Source organism: Indicator indicator, chromosome 2, assembly GCF_027791375.1.
Source record: "Indicator indicator isolate 239-I01 chromosome 2, UM_Iind_1.1, whole genome shotgun sequence".
NCBI lineage: Eukaryota > Metazoa > Chordata > Aves > Piciformes > Indicatoridae > Indicator > Indicator indicator.
In genome coordinates, this window is record NC_072011.1 from 60,661,541 (window position 1) to 60,681,962 (window position 20,422).

A 20,422-nucleotide genomic window follows, 5' to 3' on the forward strand; every position below is an offset into this window, starting at 1 on the left:
CTAAAGAAGACAAAGAAGCAAAAAGAACATCACTAGTTCTGCCTTTTAGTGTTTGTGTGTGCTGAATGTCCACCAAAATCACACATGGTTTTTTGCACACAAAGACAACACCACTGAACCCTGTTAAAAATAAATACTGGGTGCTCTGCTGTCTCTACCCAACTAATAAAATTGCATAGCTTTACATGTATTCTACTTAAAAATGAGCTCCAAGTGCTGTCAACCAAAACCTTTGACTGCCTGACTTCACCCTGAATGAAACAGTAATACTGACAGCAGCAGCTTCTTTTTTTCTCTTGTAAATGTAGGTGAACTGTGATGACCTTGTAAGATATTAATGTGTGTAATTCAGGTTATGTGGTGTAAAGAAAAAGAAAAGGAAATAAAAAAGAAGCGTAGAAAGACACTGACACTGTGCGTAGTTCAAGATATGAGAAAATTCACCCTGGAATTAATTTATTGATTTGCCACCCTTCAGGGGCATTAGTTTCAATAAAACACACTCATCCTGCTGGGAACTTGATTTTAAGCCATGGCATGGACTCACTGCTGCACATAATAGTCACTGGGAACTATGCACCCTTTACACCTCTTGTAGGCAAAATAAAATGCATAGAATCAAAGAAGTGCCTCTTGGGGAACTCTGAAGTGCTTTTATTTCTAGCACAGGTTAAGAATTCAATTAACCTGAATCCAGATCTAAAATTCTTATAGAATCTTAGAAATCATTTGGTTATAGCACAGGCCAAAAATTCATTACAAAACAACAAACTGGTTTGCAGTTTCCAAGACCAAATAAAGTATTAAATGGGATAGATTCCCACTGCAGGACTGCTAGTTCAGTTAACAAATTTATTGAATGGTTCTTGACTTCTGATCAATTATTTTTTGATTTCTATTTAAAGAGAATGGTGAGATTTGCATGCTTTGCTATCAGAGTTGGGACAATCAAATATTATCACTCCAGACAAAGGGCAGAGGAGCATTTCTAAATCCTGAGATGAAAGTTCAGAGCAAAATGCTACCCTATCATCTGTAGTTGTAGTCTGTGGGTAGATACTTAACTGCTTCTGTGTCACATTGATGTGAGCACAATATCAGAGCCTTTCTGCATTGCTGAACCAGGGGGAAAGAGCTACTACTTCTCACAGTGAAGAGACATGTCCAGAGGAGGAAAAGCAAAGCAGCCAGTTACTCCAACTGCAAAGTTTTTATAGCACACAGAGTACCAAGGAGTCACCAAGGAATCCATGACAGCCACAGGCAGATCCTTACTACTCTATGTACCAGAGAAATGCTGTTGGGAAGGAAACTACACTTCTTGAAAGCGTATGGGACAGCAAAGCTATAACCAAACCCACCCCACCTTCTCTACAAGCACAGCTCCTTACAACCAAACTCACCTCCTCTAAAAGCAGAGGTCCTTGCACCCAAACCCACCATCTCTACAAGCACAGCTCCTTGCACCCAAACCCACCATCTCTACAAGCACAGCTCCTTGCACCCAAACCCACCTTCTCTACAAGCACAGCTCCTTGCACCCAAACCCACCTTCTCTACAAGCACAGCTCCTTGCACCCAAACCCACCTTCTCTACAAGCACAGCTCCTTGCACCCAAACCCACCTTCTCTACAAGCACAGCTCCTTGCACCCAAACCCACCTCCTCTACAAGCACAGCTCCTTGCACCCAAACCCACCTTCTCTACAAGCACAGCTCCTTGCACCCAAACCCACCTTCTCTACAAGCACAGCTCCTTGCACCCAAACCCACCTTCTCTACAAGCAGAGGTCCTTGCACCCAAACCCACCTTCTCTACAAGCACAGCTCCTTGCACCCAAACCCACCTCCTCTACAAGCAGAGGTCCTTGCACCCAAACCCACCTTCTCTACAAGCACAGCTCCTTGCACCCAAACCCACCTCCTCTACAAGCACAGCTCCTTGCACCCAAACCCACCTTCTCTGACAAGCACAGCTCCTTGCACCCAAACCCACCTTCTCTGAAAGCAGAGGTCCTTGCACCCAAACCCACCTTCTCTGAAAGCAGAGGTCCTTGCACCCAAACCCACCTTCTCTGAAAGCAGAGGTCCTTGCACCCAAACCCACCTCCTCTACAAGCACAGCTCCTTGCACCCAAACCCACCTTCTCTACAAGCACAGCTCCTTGCACCCAAACCCACCTTCTCTACAAGCACAGCTCCTTGCACCCAAACCCACCTTCCCTACAAGCACAGCTCCTTGCACCCAAACCCACCTTCCTCTACAAGCACAGCTCCTTGCACCCAAACCCACCTTCTCTACAAGCACAGCTCCTTGCACCCAAACCCACCTCCTCTACAAGCACAGCTCCTTGCACCCAAACCCACCTCCTCTACAAGCACAGCTCCTTGCACCCAAACCCACCTCCTCTACAAGCACAGCTCCTTGCACCCAAACCCACCTTCTCTACAAGCACAGCTCCTTGCACCCAAACCCACCTTCTCTACAAGCACAGCTCCTTGCACCCAAACCCACCTTCTCTACAAGCACAGCCCCTTGCACCCAAACCCACCTTCTCTACAAGCACAGCTCCTTGCACCCAAACCCACCTTCTCTACAAGCACAGCTCCTTGCACCCAAACCCACCTTCTCTGAAAGCAGAGGTCCCCAAACCCACCTTCTCTACAAGCAGAGATTCCCCTCACTGTGGTGACAATCTCCATCTGCCACACACTGATGAGTTCTCCATGTTGTCTCCAGCAGATGGCAAAGGTAGGCATTTGTTATGGTAGTTAGTGATCTATCCCTTCCCTTCAAGCCTCCTTACATTTGGCACTTGCCTGCACTCCTGGTGATTTCTGCCCACACACAGACCCAAGCTTGATCTTCTTCATGCAGCACAGCTAAGGATTTTGCACACAGCAGTGTTCCCTGCAAGTGCCAAGGAACGGTGGCATTGCCAATGCAGGAGGCACTTTGCACAAAGCATGTTTATTAGCTGTGACACAGAACAAAGCATTTTTAAAGAGCTAAGGAAGAAGACAGCTGCTGCAGCTCCCATAATTACCTTTCCCCAGACATCAACAGTAATTTACAATTTGGAAGTTCCATGTTGTTGCTGGAACTAAGTATGATCTAGGTTCACGCACAAGCTCTCCTCCTGGCTTTTATAGGCCATGTGTTACATGAGAATTAAAACTATTCAGACTGTTTCTATGAGTTAGGTTATCTCCTGTAAAGTTGGTTTGGTTTTGATTTTTTTTGGTGCATCCTCCTTTTGCTACTGAAAAATACAGAATTTGCTGCAGACAGTAATCAGATAATCACATCTTGTTACAAGCACAAGCCAGCAGGACTTGCTATTAGAAACTCTCTATCACATCAAAACAAAGACCATTGGAGATGCTTAGCAAAACCAATGCTTCTTAACACATTTCACAGCACAACAACAACAAAAAATCAGTACATAAAACAGGTAGAACATTAGCCTCACACAGATCCAAATTCAGTTTGATGTTACTCTACCACTAGAACATTCTGATTTACTGTGATCAGCTCCTGTTGTTTTGCTGCTATTCGAAATTTTTAAGGAATGCACAGGAAGTCTGACAAATTAAGGCATTATCAACAGTTAATACTAATTGCACAAAGAAGATAAAACATTTCAAACAGCTGCACCCTTGAAAAATCAAAAGTTTTCCTCCTCTGGCAGTACTCTGAACTGCCTTATTATCAAGAGAAGGCATAAAAAAACAAACAAACAAACAAACGCAAGACAGTACTCAAAATGCATGCAGACACAGGAACCTGCGAAGATTCTGTAGGTATTCTGAGCCCAGTGGTGCACTCAGGTAAAGAAGTAGGAAGCAGAAATTGGAGCAAATTAGACAGAAAAGTTTTAAAATGAAGATGAGTATCCACAATGTGTCTGTACTTGTAAGAACTGAGAATAAAGATGATGTTGACTAAGAGACACAGTATTATGTGGATCCAGTAGTTTGATGATGCTTTGTGTAATCAAATTATAGAATTATTTAGCTTGGAAAAGGCCTTCAAGATGATTAAGTTAAACCATCTACCAAGTCCACCACTAAACTATATCCCCAAGCACCACATCTACACGGCTTTTAAACATCCCCAGGGATGGTGACTCCAACACCTCTCTGGGTAGCCTGTTCCAGCACCTGGCAACCCTTTCAGTGAAAAAACTTTTCCTGATGTCCAGTCTAAACCTATCCTGGTGCAGCTTGAGACCATTCCCTCTTGTTCTACTACTCATTACCTGGGAGAAGAGACCAACATCAATAAGAACCAGTCTGTAGCTTCTGCAGTAACTTAGACCCGCGCAAGGCAAGCATCTACTTGCTGTGGTGTCCTCCATTTCATAGGCACACAGCACACATTTTGTGGCTGTCTTGTTAAACAATCTCAACTCAAGCTGTGAGTCAAATGAGAGGATGAGACTTACCCGTGTTTCTCTGGCCCCTCCACTGCTAAGATGTCACTGCTGCTTTCGTCAATGGGAAGGACACGAGCAATATATTCTCCGCTCTGCTGGTAAAACTTAAAAACAGCCACTTGAACCACACAATGGTCGCTGCTGCTTCTTAGCCAAGGACTCAGGATGACAGGGATTGGCCTCTCTGATGCATTGAGAAACAGAAAAGAACCTAGAACAGAGAAGGCAACAAGAAAGCTTTAAGAACAAGCCAACCAAACAACAACCCAAGAAGCCTGGCAGAGTGCAGATGAATACAGGTAATGTTTAAGCTGCACCTCACTCTGCGGCCCTTCCATACCTCCCAGTCACAGAATCACAGAACATTAGGGGTTAGAAGGGATCTCAAAAGATCATCTAGTCCAATCTCCCTGCCAGAGCAGGATCACTTAGAGGAGATCACACAAGAATATGTCCAAGCAGGTTTTGAATGTCACCAGAGCAAGAGATTCCAGCCAAGATAACCATCCAAGGTTATCTGTGTCAACTAGTTTGGAAAGTTTGCCCACTTTATATTAAACCCTTTAAGATCTTTCCAGGCAGGCAACAATTAACCCACCCTTGGATGACCCAAAACAAAGATTATATGTAGTTTTAACTCCCATAAGAAAAGGCATAAAGTGGGAAAACCCATAAATAACAAAGGTGGAGGAAAGACTCAACCAAGACTTCCAAAGTTAAGCCTAGGCAGGTGATTAAAGAGTTTTAGGCTTAGATTGTTTCTTTCATTGTGTTCAGTTTTGGAGCCCCTCACTACAAGGACATTTTGTTGCTAGAGTGTGTCCAGAGAAGGGCAACAAAGCTGGTGAAGGGCCTGGAGAAGAGGGCTGGTGAGGAGCAGCTGAAGGAACTGGGGTTGTTTAGTCTGAAGAGAAGGCTGAGGGGAGACCCTCCCACTTGTTACAGCTTCCTGAAAGGAGGTTGTAGGGAGTTGGAGGTTGGTCTCTTCTCCCAAGTAAGTAGTGTATAGGATGAGAGGAAATGGCCTCATGGTGCACCAGGGGAGGTTTACATTGAAAATTGGGAAAAACTTCCTTCCTGCAAGAATGCTCAGGCATTGGAACAGGCTGCTCAGGGAGGCGGCAGGTGGAGGTGTTCCCTGGAGGTGTTCAAAAAAGAGTGTAGATATGGAACTTTGGGACATGATTTAATGGCCATGGTAGTGGTGGGTTGGCAGTTGGACTTGATGATCTTAAAGGTCTTTTCCAACTGATATGATTCTATGATTCTGTTCTTCCCAGACTTCTTCCCTTATCTCTGTACCTTCTCAGGTGTGGTCCAGACCCAAAGATTATGTTCTTGTTTCAGTGGGATCCTGATCGGAGAGCCATAATATAAATATCTATGTTTAATAACACTCTCTATCTACTTCTCTCACTCAAATAAAGAGCCCAACAGCTTTAGTTTTGATCTTCTATAAACAGAAGTGTGCAGCATTCTTAAGTCATTAGAGTCAGGATAAAGGCCTGAAATAATTTTATTTCTTCAGCAATTCATTCTAATGTTTTAATTTTATATGCAGCTAATCCACATTAAATATTTCATTATTATCCAGTACATTGACTCCTTTGGCCTAATTCTATTTCAGTACAATCTGAGGCTTATCCAGTGGGACAGAGGTAATGCATTTTCATCACACTGCTGCTCATTTCAGGTAAGTCAAATTACTCCCTTTTGGCAGCTGACCAATCTACCAATTTGTCCACAGAGCAGGCACACTGGGGTGTGTAGCTGGTAAATGAAAGGTGCAGTTAGGGAAATGAAAGGGACCAATCTTTGAAGCAAAAAGAATTGTGATATTCCATGGATTCTTGCAAGTCTGGTCAGATAATCAAGAAAATGACATTTCATTTGCTGGAGCATCCATCAGTAAAGCCTGTTTGTTAACACTTACAATGTACACATTTGATGAGCAGTTTAATTTCACAGAGAGAAAAAGCTAAGGCTCAGAAGCGCTGCAGTTTAAACCTCTTTTTAAGTGCAAATGAAGCTTTGCAGAAGCAGCAGCAAAAGCTGGCTCTCCAGAGGAATGATCTTTCCCAGCACTGGGCATGGCTCAGATGAGATCCAGGTTGTCTCAGAAAATGGAGGGGGCCACAAATGGATCCTGTCCACTTTAACCTTGGTGTCTAAGCTGTGGATCACAAGGTGCTGATAATCAGCCACTCTGAGCTCCTGTGGTGGTTCATAGAATCATAGAACTGTTGAGGCTGGAAGAGATCTTTGAGATCATCAAGCCCAACTGCTTGCCCAGAGCTCACAAGCCACCACTACTGCTAAACCACTACCACTAAACCATGTCCCTCAGCACCACATCCATGTGGTTTTTTTTAATACCTCCAGGGCTGATGACTCTACCACCTCCCTGGGCAGCCTGTTCCAGTGCTTGAAAACCCTTTCTGTGAAGAAATGGTTGCTTACTTCCAATCTGAACCAGCCCTGGCACAACTTGAGGTCATTTCCTCTTGTCCGGTCACTTGTTGCATGTGAGAAGAGACCAACCACCACCTCACTCCAACCTGCTTTGAGATAGTTGTAGAGGGCAATGAGGTCTCCCATCAGCTTCCTCTTCTGAAGAGTAAACAACCCCAGTTTCCTCAGATGCTCCTCCATAAGGCTTGTGTTCAAGGCCTTTTGCCAGCTTTGTTGCTCTTCTAATCCTAATTGAGACGATGCTCATCTCCTCCTAAAATGGATCTGGTCAATCGTCCTTTGGTAATTCCCATTTCTCTCCACTGAACTGGGGGTCAAGAGCTCAGAGAGGAATACCTCACTGTCAGATGCTGGTTTAGAACAGAGGAACTGCACTTGAGCTCACAGATGTCCCTTTTGAAAAAAAAAAAGTCTGATTTGGCAATCCATCTCAGGTCACATGCATGACAATATAATGGGAGGGCTAAAAATGAAAGCTGGACTCCTGTCAACTCCCACATTTCCCTCCCATCCACACATTTATCACAGGCAGTCTTTTTGACATCCTTGTCAAGAACAGAGCTCTTGACACCAACATCACATTAATGACACACCTGAAACTAGAAAACATTGGTATGGAAGGAAACAGGCAGCAATGTGGAATGTACAGCCTGTACAGATGCTAAGGTTTGTAAACAGAGTGAAATGTAGTCACAGCATCTATTATTTTTTTTATAACAAAATTCCTTTATGTGAAATAATTGCCTTTAATCCAGTTCCTAATGGAATGGTTTGATGAGTTTAAACAAAGTCTGCTATTGCCACCACAGTTACAGATACACAGGATTTTTGCTGGTCAGTAAAATGCAAACAAAAGCCCAGCCACATGTATCATCCTTCCCTGCCTCTCTCTTTTGTTGCAAACAAAAGAGAATTAGAGCACTAAATCTTGGGGCTTTAATTGTACCATCCCCATAAGAACACTAAATCTGTGACATGAAAGGGAGCAGAGAGACTTCTGCTGGTGGCAGAAAGACACTAAGCATTGCAGTAATTGCTGATGGTAACTTGCCAGGTGTGAGAGCCATTTGCTCATCTTACTGCCTTGCAACAGGGACTCAGATTTCAAAAACAACAAACAAACAAAGGCAGTTCTCATTCCTGCTTTTCTTGCAGTCAGCTTCCAAGGACAGTCTCTCTTATACCCTGACCTGGGGCCAGGTTTGCAACATCAGTGAAGTCTAGAAGTAGGCAAGGCTAGCTGCTACAGCAAATTTGTGAGGTAATCATTAACCTCCTTTGGTTTGGCTTTGGATTTCTACTCCTCTTTTTTTGCAGGGTTCACACTTTGCAGTTGTGGCTTATTACTTACCACAGGGGCAGTTCTACTCTCTGAATTATATTGCTAACAGGAACACAATTTTGCCATGGTGGAGGCTATCCTGGCCCAGCCTCTCAGGATCACAGAATCAGAGAATGTATGGGGTTGGGAGGGACCTCCAGACCTTATCTAGTCCAAACCCCTGGAAGTAAGCAGGGACATCCCAAGTAAGGTCAGGTTGCTCAGAGTCCCATCAAGCCTGACCATGAATGTCTCCAGGGATGGGACCTCATCACCTCCCTAGGCAACCCATTCCAGTGTCTCACCACCCTCATGGTAAAGAACTTCTTCCTGATATCCAATCTCAATCTACCCTGCTCCAGATTAAAAGCATTGCCCCTTGCCCTAGTGCTGCAAGCCCATCTTGGGTTGTTAGGAGGAGCAGTCCCACACCACGCTGTTGTGAAATGGTGCTTAGAAAATCTCTCTAAAGGACATTGCTATTTCAATGTGTTGGCCTCACCACCCATACACTCTTGTCAGAAATGCCCTCCTAGTGCATGCTTGCGGGGAGATCACCTCCTGGGGGGAAATCACCTTCTGGGCAAATGCTAGAGCTATGACAGATGATATTTCTTTTTTTTTTATTTTTAAAAAATGAGAAAGGAAACAAAACTTCGTCCTTGCTTTTGAAAGCTGACTTCTCTGTCCACTCCAGCGTCCTCTTTTTGTTCTTACTGCTCATCTAGTCTATAAAGACATTGAGGTGCAGGAGTGTTTCCAGAGAAGGGCAACAAAGTTGGTGAAGGGTCTGGAGAATAGGTCTGGTGAGAAGCAGCAGAGGGAACTGGGGTTGTTCAGTCTGGAGAAGAGGAGGTTGAGGAGAGACCTCATTGCTGTCTACAATTCCCTGAAAGGAGGTTGGAATCAGGTGGTGGTTGGTCTCTCCAACCAAGTAACAAGTGATGGGACAAGAGGGAATGGCCTCAAGGTGCACCTAGGGAAATTTAAATTGGATATTAGGAGGAATTTCTGAAAGATGTTGCAACAAACATTATCAGAACAATGTACACAACGTACATAACAGATGTCTAACCTGGTTACTATAGGAACTCACCAGAGTGCTCTAGAATAAGCAGATCTAAATGCTAGCACGTGAACAGGAATCTTCAAATGATGCTGCATAACAAAGCCTCTGCATTTTGTGTGGGCAAGTATCTTAATTAATTAAGATACTGTTGTTTTTATTTTTAGGCTGCTTTATATGGATTCTCTAATTGCCTCATCAAGGCTCTTATTTCAGCTTTGGAGATGGCCAAATGCAGCTCTGACAGTTCCTACAGAATCACAGAAGTGCTGAGGTTGGAAAAGACCTTTAAGATCATTGAGTCCAATCATCAGCCTAACACTGACAAGTACTTGACTAAACCATGTCCCTAAGCACTGTGTCTACATGATTCTTAATTACCTCCAGTGATGATGACTCCACTGCCTCCCTGGGAAGCCTGTTCCAATGCCTGATGAAAATGTGTGGTGGGAACACCACTGGCCACAGGCCTCCAAGTAGACTCTGTGTTCCTGGTCACAGCCCTCTGAACTCCGTTGTTAAGCTCTGTTGTCACCAATGAGTCATTTCAGAGGTGGTCTTCTCCAAGTTTTAAGCACACCAATTTAAAAGAGATACAGCTAAAAGGATCCCATTGCAGTTAGATATACAGCCACAGGCACTTGGCACTTCCTGGGTCCTGAGCTCATTCCTCATCATCACGCAGAACCACATAGTTGCAGAGGGAACAGCATTCAGTAGGGAACAGCATTTGGAACAGTATTTTGTTCCAAACCCACCTGTGTCTGCATAGATAACAGAAACCTTACTAGCTGAGATTGCTCTGTTGTGATTCAGAAACTACTGGTCTAAATGCAAATACTTTCCACATTCCCTCTAAACACTCACACATTGCAGGAGAGCTCTACCAATAGCACTCAGATTTTAATCATATTCCACCCCCTCCTTTTTTTTTTTTTTTTTTTTTTTAACTACTTGCAATCCTAACACAATGGTTTAACTCATCCTCATGTGTGGTGTCTGATAACATCTCTGGCAACTTGCTGTGACTTCAGACAAGCACACACAGAAAGACATTTACACCCTGAGCACAGGGAATTATTGCCGCTGACATAAAAGGAGTATTACAAGACAAATTAATATAACCTGCATGAAAAGTTGCTGTTGATCCTTTGGCAGCTTGTTTACAGCATTTTAACATTCATGTCACAAAAAGGGCAGGATGGCTTATCAGCTTAGTAGCAAGATGTTTTTGACATGATGAAGACAGCTTCACGTTGGGCCATTCAGGACTAATGAGGTAACAGAGGTATTTGTAAACAAGAAAACTGACGCTAATGTACTATGCATGTACCAGATACATTATGAATAAAGCACCTGCCCCAAAAAAGTTTCCAAATGAAGGGGTATAGACTAGAAAGATTACAACACAAAGCCACACCAGCAATGAAGTCTATTCTTACAATCTCTGGCTTGACATCCTTGTCTGGTATGGATGCACAAAACATCTGAAACTCATGCTGGTGACTGCTGAGGCATCCCTGACGTGTTCAAAAGACAGAGCCACTACTTCGCCCTAGGAACAGGGCAATCATCCTATCACTACCACCTTTCAAAGCTGGTCAGCTACCCCATAGCTCTGAATGCATCCTTGCTAACTGCTTATATCCTAAATCTTTCCTAGTCAAGTCTCAGGGTAAACACAGTACAGAGCCAGGGCAGGTTCTTGTGCTAAACAACCTCATGATGCTCAGCAAGGTTAGTGCACCCTGTGGCATCCTTTGACCTGTATGAGGCTGTAGCCTAGGAAAGATGTCTGCAGCTCAAAATATCCCAAGAATCTGCAATATAAAATAAGGTTCTACAAGAAGGTATTCACTGCAGGAAATAGCAAACAGCTCGTCTAAGACAAACACATGGAGGCAACTCCTCAGTTTGTGCCTGAGGTCTAGGATGTCCAGCATGAGATGTTCTTGCACACCTGATGTCACACGATCAAATGAGGTGCTAAAGACAGGACATCAAACAGGGCAATAGAGCATGAAAGTCAGTTACAAGAGTGGCATGCATTAGAATTCACAAAGAGGGAAGTTTGCAGAATTTGAAAACCATATTTTGCAACACACAGAGCAGACCCTAAACAGAGAGGATGGAGCCAGGCTCTGCTCGGTGATGCCCAATGACAGGACAGGACAAGGGGCAATGGGTGGAAGTTGAGGTATAGGAAGTTCCATGAGGAAACATTTTTTTCACTGTGAGGGTGACAGAACACTGGAACAGGCTGCCCAGGGTGGGTTGTGGAGTCTTCCTCTCTGAGAATATTCAAAACCTGCCTGGATGTGTTCCTCTGTGATCTGCTCTAGGTGATCCTGCTCTGCCAGGGGATTTGGACTGGATAACATTTTGAGGTCCCTTCTGGCCACTAACATTCTGTGATTCTGTGAAATACCTGATACAAATTAAAGCACCCCTATGCAAATTCAAGCATAATAATTTTTCTTTCCTAATAATTAAAGACCATAGCTTTGTTATTTTATGTAACTTCCTTGAAAAGCAAGGCTCAAAACACAGCTTGGCTGACTTAATCTGATCACAGTTATAAAGCAGCAATTTAACAACCTTTTGCAAAACTGATAGATTGTTATTCTGAACATAAACTCCATCTTCCTACTAAAAGGATTTTATTACCTTTCACGTACAAGTTCAATACTCTACCAGATTAAATTAGAGCTGTAAAAGCTATTAACAGTCAATGTCTGTTGGGGACTGTACAGTAGAAAAAAAAAATTAAATCAAGTTTTATGGTCTTTGGAGATGCTGACTGGAGAGAACGTTTCTACTAGTATCACAAAACATTCCACAGAACTGGTCTTTGGATTATTCATGTTACACTGAACTTACATATTAGCTATTTAAGCAAAACACTCTCACAACAGGAGCTCAGTAGTTAGTCAAAGCCATGGAAGAACTGGGCACTACCTGAGTGACAAAATTAAGATACTGTTGTCCTTATTTTTAGGCTTCTTTATATGGATTCTCTAATTGCCTCATCAAGGCTCCAAAATGTGCTGAATATACGAACGTGAATAGTCTCTAGTGCTGAGTGCAATGTGACTGCGTTAAGTACCAGAAGATTTGCAACATGCTACACTTGCATCTGACTTAAAATTCATGGAGGTAACAGCCTTTGAATTATTACAGAACTTGGAGCTGAACAATTCTTAACAATCTAATTATGGTAATTGGATGATATCTTACCTCTTTTGAAGTCGATCAAAGTTCTTGCTATTAGCTTAAATAAAACCCAAAATTCACTTCTAATACCTAGCAGGTATGTGAGCACATTTCTCTAGATGATGCAAGAGCAATTCAGAAGCACTAATGAATTCATACAGCTCTTGTGGGCATGTAATACATTTCACAAATGGACAAGTTAAGGCAGGCATTAAACAACTGCAAACAGCATGTGGCCAAGATTGGTATCAGAGCAGAGATCTGCAAGTCAAAGGTCTTTAAAATTACCTCCTCCTCGAGTATTTTTCACTTCCTAAATATAAAGAGGAAGGCAAATAACCCATCAAAGCAAAATCAAGTCAAATTTTTGTCCTCTCACCAAGGCAAATGTGAATTGCCCTGGATGACTTCTCTTAAATTCAAAGAATTCATTCCCGTAAACCCTTCTTCCTCAAACAACCAGCATTCACTGTGATCCTTGGGAACTGCAGCAGTGCTATGGAAATACAACTTGAGGTGAGGAAAGACAGGAGTCCTCCTGTTTCTCACACTCCAGCTCCAGAAATTTTCCTTATTAATTTACCCATTCTCTCAGAGGCCACCCTGAAGCCTTAGAGGCAGAAGTCTCCTAGCAGTGCCCTTCACACAGCTCTTTTATAAGTTCCCCTGTTGCTTCCTTCGACTCAACATGAGGGAATGTTCAGCATGTGAGCTGAAGAACAAACAGACACTATTATACAACTTGTCCACAGTTTATCAGTTTAAATCCCAATAATCCCTTACCATATCTGTATGGAAAGCTGAATCCCATCATGCCAGTTACTTTAGATAGGATGTTTTTCTCACAAAGTATTTTTACATCCGTTTTTTTCAAAGGAAAAGTTAGAAAGAGGATGAAGAAAACAATTAAAAGCTCCAGGTATTGCCTTCCATAATGGGAGCTATAGGCAGATGCTGTTACAGCTCAATTCCCAAATGACTCAGCAGTGTTAGCTCCCAGCTGAAAAGCACTGAACTGAAAAAAGTAGTTGGTTAATTAAAACTTAAAATTCAATGCTGAAATTGAAACCTTTCCTACAGAATGACAAAAGAGCATTTAAAGAATCCAGCCTTGCACAGCTGATTGACCAATATGCATCTTCTCTTTTGCTGCTGACAGCCAAATGGCAATTTACTTCAGAGATCTCTCTTCTGAGACTCAAGGGTGGGAGAATCTTTTTTCATCATGAGCTAGACAGAGAGACAGACCTAAAGAGAAAGCTAAGAGGAAGCCAGAGCTACCAATAAAACCAGAGAGGCAGAATGCCTGCTCAGGGCTTCACAGTGTGAGCAGCATTTGAGGGAAGGGTGTGAAGGGAAGATAATGCTGTGCCTCTAGATGCTACCTCCCTCCTGAGTGTGCTTGTTCCATTACACTCAGGAGGTTAGAAGCTGAAAACTTGAGAAGTTTGACCATATCTGATGCACAAGCATCCAAACAGAAACGTGCCTGCTGCAGAACAGGCATTGCAACAACTCAGTTCAAGTTGCTACAGTTGCAAGAAAGAGAACTGCTGGAGAGAATCCAAGGGAGAGCCACAAGGATGATTAGGGGACTTGAGCATCTCCCTGTGAAGAGACACTGAGATCCCTGAGGCTATTTAGTCTTGAGAAGACTGAGAGTGAATCTCATCAGTGTGTATAAATATCTGAGGGGTGGGTGTCGAGTGGAGGGGGCCAGGCTCTTTTCATTGGTGCACAGTAATAAGACAAGAAACAACAGGTTCAAGCTTGAACACAGAAAATTTCACCTCAATGTGAGGAGAAACTTCTTTACAGTGAGAATGATGGAGCACTGGAACAGGCTGCCCAGGAAGGCTGTAGAGTCTCCTTCTCTGGAGACTTTCAAAACCTGCCTGGATGCATTCCTGTGTGGACTACCATAGGTGAGATCCTGCTTTGACAGGGCGGTTGGACTTGATGATCTCTTGAGGTCCCTTCCAATCTCTAATATAGTGTGATACTGTGAACTCACAGTTCAGTAACACCAGAGACCACATTAAACAAGCAGTGAGTACTGCAATTTGCTCCCCTGAAGAATTAGAAAAGCCACAAGAGAGGGCAGTAATCAAATCTGTTTGGTGCAGTCCTCGTCCTTTTCCATCCTGTGCCAGAACTAAACTCATCAGCTAGAGGCCGGCATTATGTCAGCTTTAAGTGCACAAGAGCCATAACTCAGTCCACTGGAGAATTGTGAAATTGGTCCATGGATAACATAAATAAGATAAATCTTGAGGAGATGGTGTATTTTAATGTCTCATAAATTTGATCAGCCTCTCCTTTACATGCACACCTGTACTCCCCATGTGCACAGTACTAGAATACAATTAGTTGGCCAGCTGTCCCTGGAAGCATGGGGAAAGGTGGTGATCTTCCTACCCAGAGTTGTTGAATGCTTGATAGCACAGAACATCTGTCACCAAATCCCTTCCCATCCTGAGCTCAGGCATCCTTCCTCCGTCTCTAGTCTCCACCCCAATGCATCCCATATCTGTCTTTCAGTCACTCATTTATGAGTTCTATTTTATCAATTCTGCTCATCACTTTCGTCTGGCAGACCTATTTCCACTCATCCTTTGGCTCCAGAGCTTCCTTATACTTTCTGTGTTTTCCTAAGTCACCTTTGCAGGGATGAAAAGGAAGAAGAGTGCCTTGGTGTGCCAGTTCTAGGTGGGAAAGAAATGCAGATGGCAGAAACCCTTTGAGGACCAGTCTGCTCTCCTGTGAAAACTGCACTGGCTGCTGGTTTTCCTTCTACTGATTCAGAACACCCACTTGACATTCATATAGAGTAAAAACCACAAACTTCACCCATGCACTAACTGTCAAGAAGCAGACAAGTGAGGGGACAATCACCCCTTCTGTTATGTCTGACAACAGGTTAGAGCTTCTCTGAACACTGACAGGCATGCTAAAAAAAAAATGATGTGGCAATCACTGAAAGACAACAGGAATCCAGAAGTTTACACATAATGACTTTTCCCTTCACCTTCAGATCACTTATAAAAAGTCCTCTCCACCAGCACAGTTAAACTTCACAGTTAGATAGCATTTTATGAATTCAAAACACACAAACATTAACTGATTAAATCTCTAAAAAAATTCATTTTTCAAATTGGAAAAGACATGCACAAAAGTGAGGGGCTTGCCTCCTTAATGCAGTAAAATGAGGCATCAAGCAGAATTAGTAGTTTGAGCTGGTTGAGTGCCAACAATATCATTTATGATAGCAGCGTTCATTTGAAAGAGCTGGTTTCATCTGCTTCCCGCAGTTAGCTCTTTAATTAAAGCTCTAATCTGCCTTGTTCGTCAAATAAAACAAATTCTCCTTTCTATCCTAGAGATAGTGCCACTGGTGAAGAAAGGATGATGGTTCAGATGAAGGTGACACCTCCTGGTGAGATCAGAACTCAGTAGACTGAATTTCAGCCATCTGGTCTCGGTTCTGATCTCAAGTTTCAAGACTTCTCTGGAGTACAGCTCTGCCATTCACTGCCAAGTTCACAGAATCACAAAACATTAGGGGCTGGAAGGGACCTTGAAAGATCATCCAGTCCAACCCCACTGCCAGCGCAAGATCATCTAGAGTAGGTCACACAGGAACACATCCAGGTGGGCTTTGAATGTCTCCAGAGGAGACTCCACAGCCTCTCTGGGCAGCCTGCTCCAGGGCTCTATCACTGTCACCATGAAAAAGTTTTTATGTTCACATGGAACCTCCTCTGCTCCAGCTTGCACCCATTGCCCCTTGTCCTATCATTGGACATCACTGAGCAGAGCCTGGCTCTGTCCTCCTGACAGATCCTCCTTCACATCTTTATAACCATGAATGAGGTCACCCCTCAGCTAAAGAGCCTCAGCTCCCTCAGCCTTTCCTCAGCAGGGAGATGTTCCACTCCAATATCTTTGTGTCTTTGCTCTAGACTCTTTCAAGCAGTTCCCTGAGGGCCTTCTTGAATTGAGGGGCCCAGAATTGGACACAATATTCCAGATGTGGCCTCACTGGGGCAGAGTAGAAGGCAGAAGGACATCTCTGGACCTACTAATCACTCCCCTTCTAATCCACCCAGGACACCATTTGCCTTCTTGGCCACAAGGGCACATTGCTAGCTTACAGTCATCCTTCTGCCCACCGGGACCCCCAAGTCCCTCTCCTCTCTGGTGCTCTCCAGCAGGTCAGTCCCCAACCTATACTGAGGAGGAGCTTCAGTCAACAGTAACCATCAAAGTGTGTGTAGCTCAAAATATTTTTGCTACAGCACCAAACCATCACTCCTGTGCCTTGTCTCTTCAGTTTGCTGTTCTTACTGTGACTGTGCTGCAATTCACTTAGAAATTACATTTCTGCTGAGGAATAGCCATTGCTTCTTTACTTACTCTGCAAACTGCCTATCACACTTTTGGGCTCTGAATACAACAAACTGACTGAAATAATAAAGACAGTGCTTTTTCCAGTGCAGACAACCAAGCCCTCTGCTCTTCCTGCAGGCAAATCCCTATGGGGCTTCAATGTGGGCTTCACATGAGTACAAATTGTAGAAGTTCAAGCTCTCGGTGAACATTATGGATGATTGACTGTACAGCTCTTTGGCTCTAAAAGCAAAAAAAACAGCCACAGGGGACCTGCCCACTGAACAGGGCATGCCAATTATCTCACATGTTGGAATCTTTCTTTCACTATGCCTCTTCAATCAATTTTGCTTCCTAAGAGATAAATGTTTACCTTAAAAAAAATAACCAATTTGGACAATGTAAAGCCTAGCCATAATGGAGAAATTGTACATGAAATTCAATTACAGAGCACTAACATACACACCCTAGGAGTTTTCTTCTTCATGTAACAATCACAACAAAATACTTCAGTCTTTGAAATGTCATCACAGCCCTACCAAGCATTTTTGCCACAAAAAGAGAAAGGGATGGTGGTGTATCTGCAAAGCAGTACAAAGTTCTTCTGACCAACGACACTCATTTTTCAGTCTTACTGAAACTATCTAATGAGAGGGGGAAAAAAATATCAAATAGTCAGACTTACCCTTCTGTTGGCATCCTGGATAAATTACCTTTAGCTCAGTGACATTCTAATTTTCTAGAAACAGGCATGGTTATGCTAAGAAGGTTATGACTTGTGTAAGTATCTTGGTTACAATTATTCCATCCTCTTTTCAGTTCCCTAAGATAAATGAGAAATTTCATTCTGTTTGTTTTCTGTTGGCTGTAGACTGAGAGAACTTCTGTTTCATTAAAAGACTCTCTCTCTACTCTAGTTTTAGCCTGGAGATAACAAAACAAGAACTGGATGGCAAGGTGGATCGGAAACAGATTGTGGCTCAGTGTCAATTTTACACAGCCCAGGATGGCACTCAAGAGCTTAGAAACTGGTTCTGCCTGACAGTGGTTCCAGCTGGTGTTTTCACAGGGGGTCCTCATCACAAAGCCATTATCATTATCAATACCAAAGCAGGATATTAAGGAAAGTTTCTTTACTGAAGGAGTGGTCAGGCATTGGAACAGGCTGCCCAGGGAGGTGGTGGTTCCAAGGAATGTTTATTGTTATAGTGATAGGTGCAATATAAACATAAATGTAATATAAATATAACATAAATATACATATAAATAAATATCTATAAAAGCACCTGGAGGTGTTCAAGAAATGTACAGATGTGGCACTTTGGGACATGGTTTAATGGCCATAGGTTGATGGTTGGACTCGATGATTATAGAGACCTTTTCTAACTGAAACAATTCTATGATTCTATAATTCGGTGAGGTTGTGTAAATGAAACGTGTGGTTCCTGTACTGCAGGTAGACAGTGGATTTACACCTCAGTGCTGTCTTGTTCTAGCTGCACACTAAGCCCTAAATGCCTCCCCAGGGCTTACCCCTATGGAGCAAAACCACAGTGAATGTTACTTTTGAAATGAACAGCTAACCAGGTAGAATATGCAAGAGGTACAGAAGTGATTTAGGAGCCTGAAAAGATCTGGGTTGTTGAGGGGGGACAGCTGACCTTCACACAACTCTCCTTCCCCTCAGCTTTTCACTCTGACAATAGGTGATTTACCTGCTAGTAAAGCACTTGTAGAAACACCTCATATCACAAACTAATGCATTATGGTAAACTGGTGCAGTGTTTTATGTAATATGGTGTAGGTCAAAGTCAAAAATAAGCAGAGTGAATTTAAGATACTTCTGGGAAGCCACCCATATTGTCTTTATATTCACTAAGGTCACTGGTGTTCTACAGAGCAACAAGATGCTTAGGGTTCAGTTTTAATAAGGCTGCTTCTAAAAGCCTGTGCTGTAAATCATCATATTATTAAGAGAGGAAAGATCTTAGCTGTTAATTCACTTTTACAACATTCATGCAATTTGCCTACAGTTTGCATTTCACTTGCAAGTCAGTTTTCTTTGCATGACTATGCTGCCTTCCTTTCCTAATTGGAGGCATTAGCACAAGTCTGCCAACATTTGTGGCAAGGGCTAACTTATTTAAACCCAGGAAAAATTCTACTTTCTTTGACTTCAAACAAAAGCTTATGACCACTTGTCAAATGATCCAAGATTCAATAAACCCATGTTTTTTTGAAAGCATCACTTCTGGCCTTAAATCAGCCTGACAGTCTTCTTTTAAGGATGGAAAATAAACTCCCCTAGGAATAACCTAGGGGAGGCAGCAGACATGTGAGCTGTACTACAACAATGAAAAGCAAACAGAGACTTCTCCTATTTCTTGTGACATCCAGCCACACAGGATTTACTGCTATGGCTTTTCAATAACCTGAGCCCTACACAGAGCCACTGTGCTATGGGCTGTTATGAACTGACTGGTTGAGACTCCATAAAGGTTACGGGAGATACCCAAGCCTCACTGAATAACTCTCCCTCCGTCTTTTCTTTTCAGGCAAAGGTAAATATTGCAAGGTCATATGCAGCAGAAATCCACTGCTGACAGCACATCACTATGGAGGCACTAATAAGCCCATAGGTATTTGTGCATATATGTCACATTTGACAGCATGCACTTTTACAGTTCCCCCAGGCAGTATTTTTCATCCTAAGTGGCAAGGTTTTAATGTTTTTCTACTAAACTGTTTTTTAAAAGAAGGGAACAACATGGTTTCTCTGTTCATTACAAATGCAGAACTGATCCTGAAGGGAATGTTGCAGAGACTTGCAGGCTGAGGAGACTTTCAAACAATTTCCATCTTTGAAGATGAGCTATCAAGGTACCCAATCTAGTTAAGTCTCAGTATGGGTAGCCCTCGTTTTAAATAGGTTTTGTGTTGTTTTCCTTTTTTTTTTTTTCTTTTCTCTTCCTTTTGGACGAATTATGTAAAGGGAGACAAACAGAACTGCTGAAAGAGAAAAAAAGCTGCTTGCCTTTGGTGGCCTTCAACTCTGAACAACTACCACCCATCAAGAGAAAAAGTACAGTAGGAATTTTCAGCTTTTAGTATTCTTGTAGGAAAAGCAACAAAAGATCACGGGATGTTCGGGGTTGGAAGGGACCTCTGGAGATCTTTGAGCCCAACACCCCTGCCAGAACAGACCAGAGAATCTAGCACAGGTCACACAGGAATGCATCCAGATAGGGCTTGAAAGTCTCCTGAGAAGGAGATTCCATAACCTCTCTGCGAGCCTGTTCCAGTGCTCTGTGACCCTCACAGTGAAGAAGTTCCTCCTCACACTGAGGTGGAACCTCCTGTACTGTAGTTTATATCCATTTTCCCTTGTCCTATCACAGGGTGCAACTGAGCAGAGCCTGTCCCTTCCCTCTTGACCCCCAGCCCTCAGATATGTATAAACATTTATTAAATCCCCTCTCAGTCTTCTCCAGAGTTAAAAAACCCAGGGATCTCAGCCTCTCC

General features: G+C 43.0%; 1 protein-coding gene across 1 annotated transcript in view; it reads right to left on the bottom strand.

Annotated features, from left to right (window-relative positions):
* Positions 1-20,422, bottom strand: part of ALK (ALK receptor tyrosine kinase) — a 383,537-nt gene that overhangs the window by 197,659 nt on the left and 165,456 nt on the right. Inside the window, exon 5 of the mRNA XM_054397449.1 lies at positions 4,449-4,650. Within this exon, the coding sequence (XP_054253424.1) occupies positions 4,449-4,650 (202 nt within the window). The remainder of the gene's footprint in view (positions 1-4,448; positions 4,651-20,422) is intronic.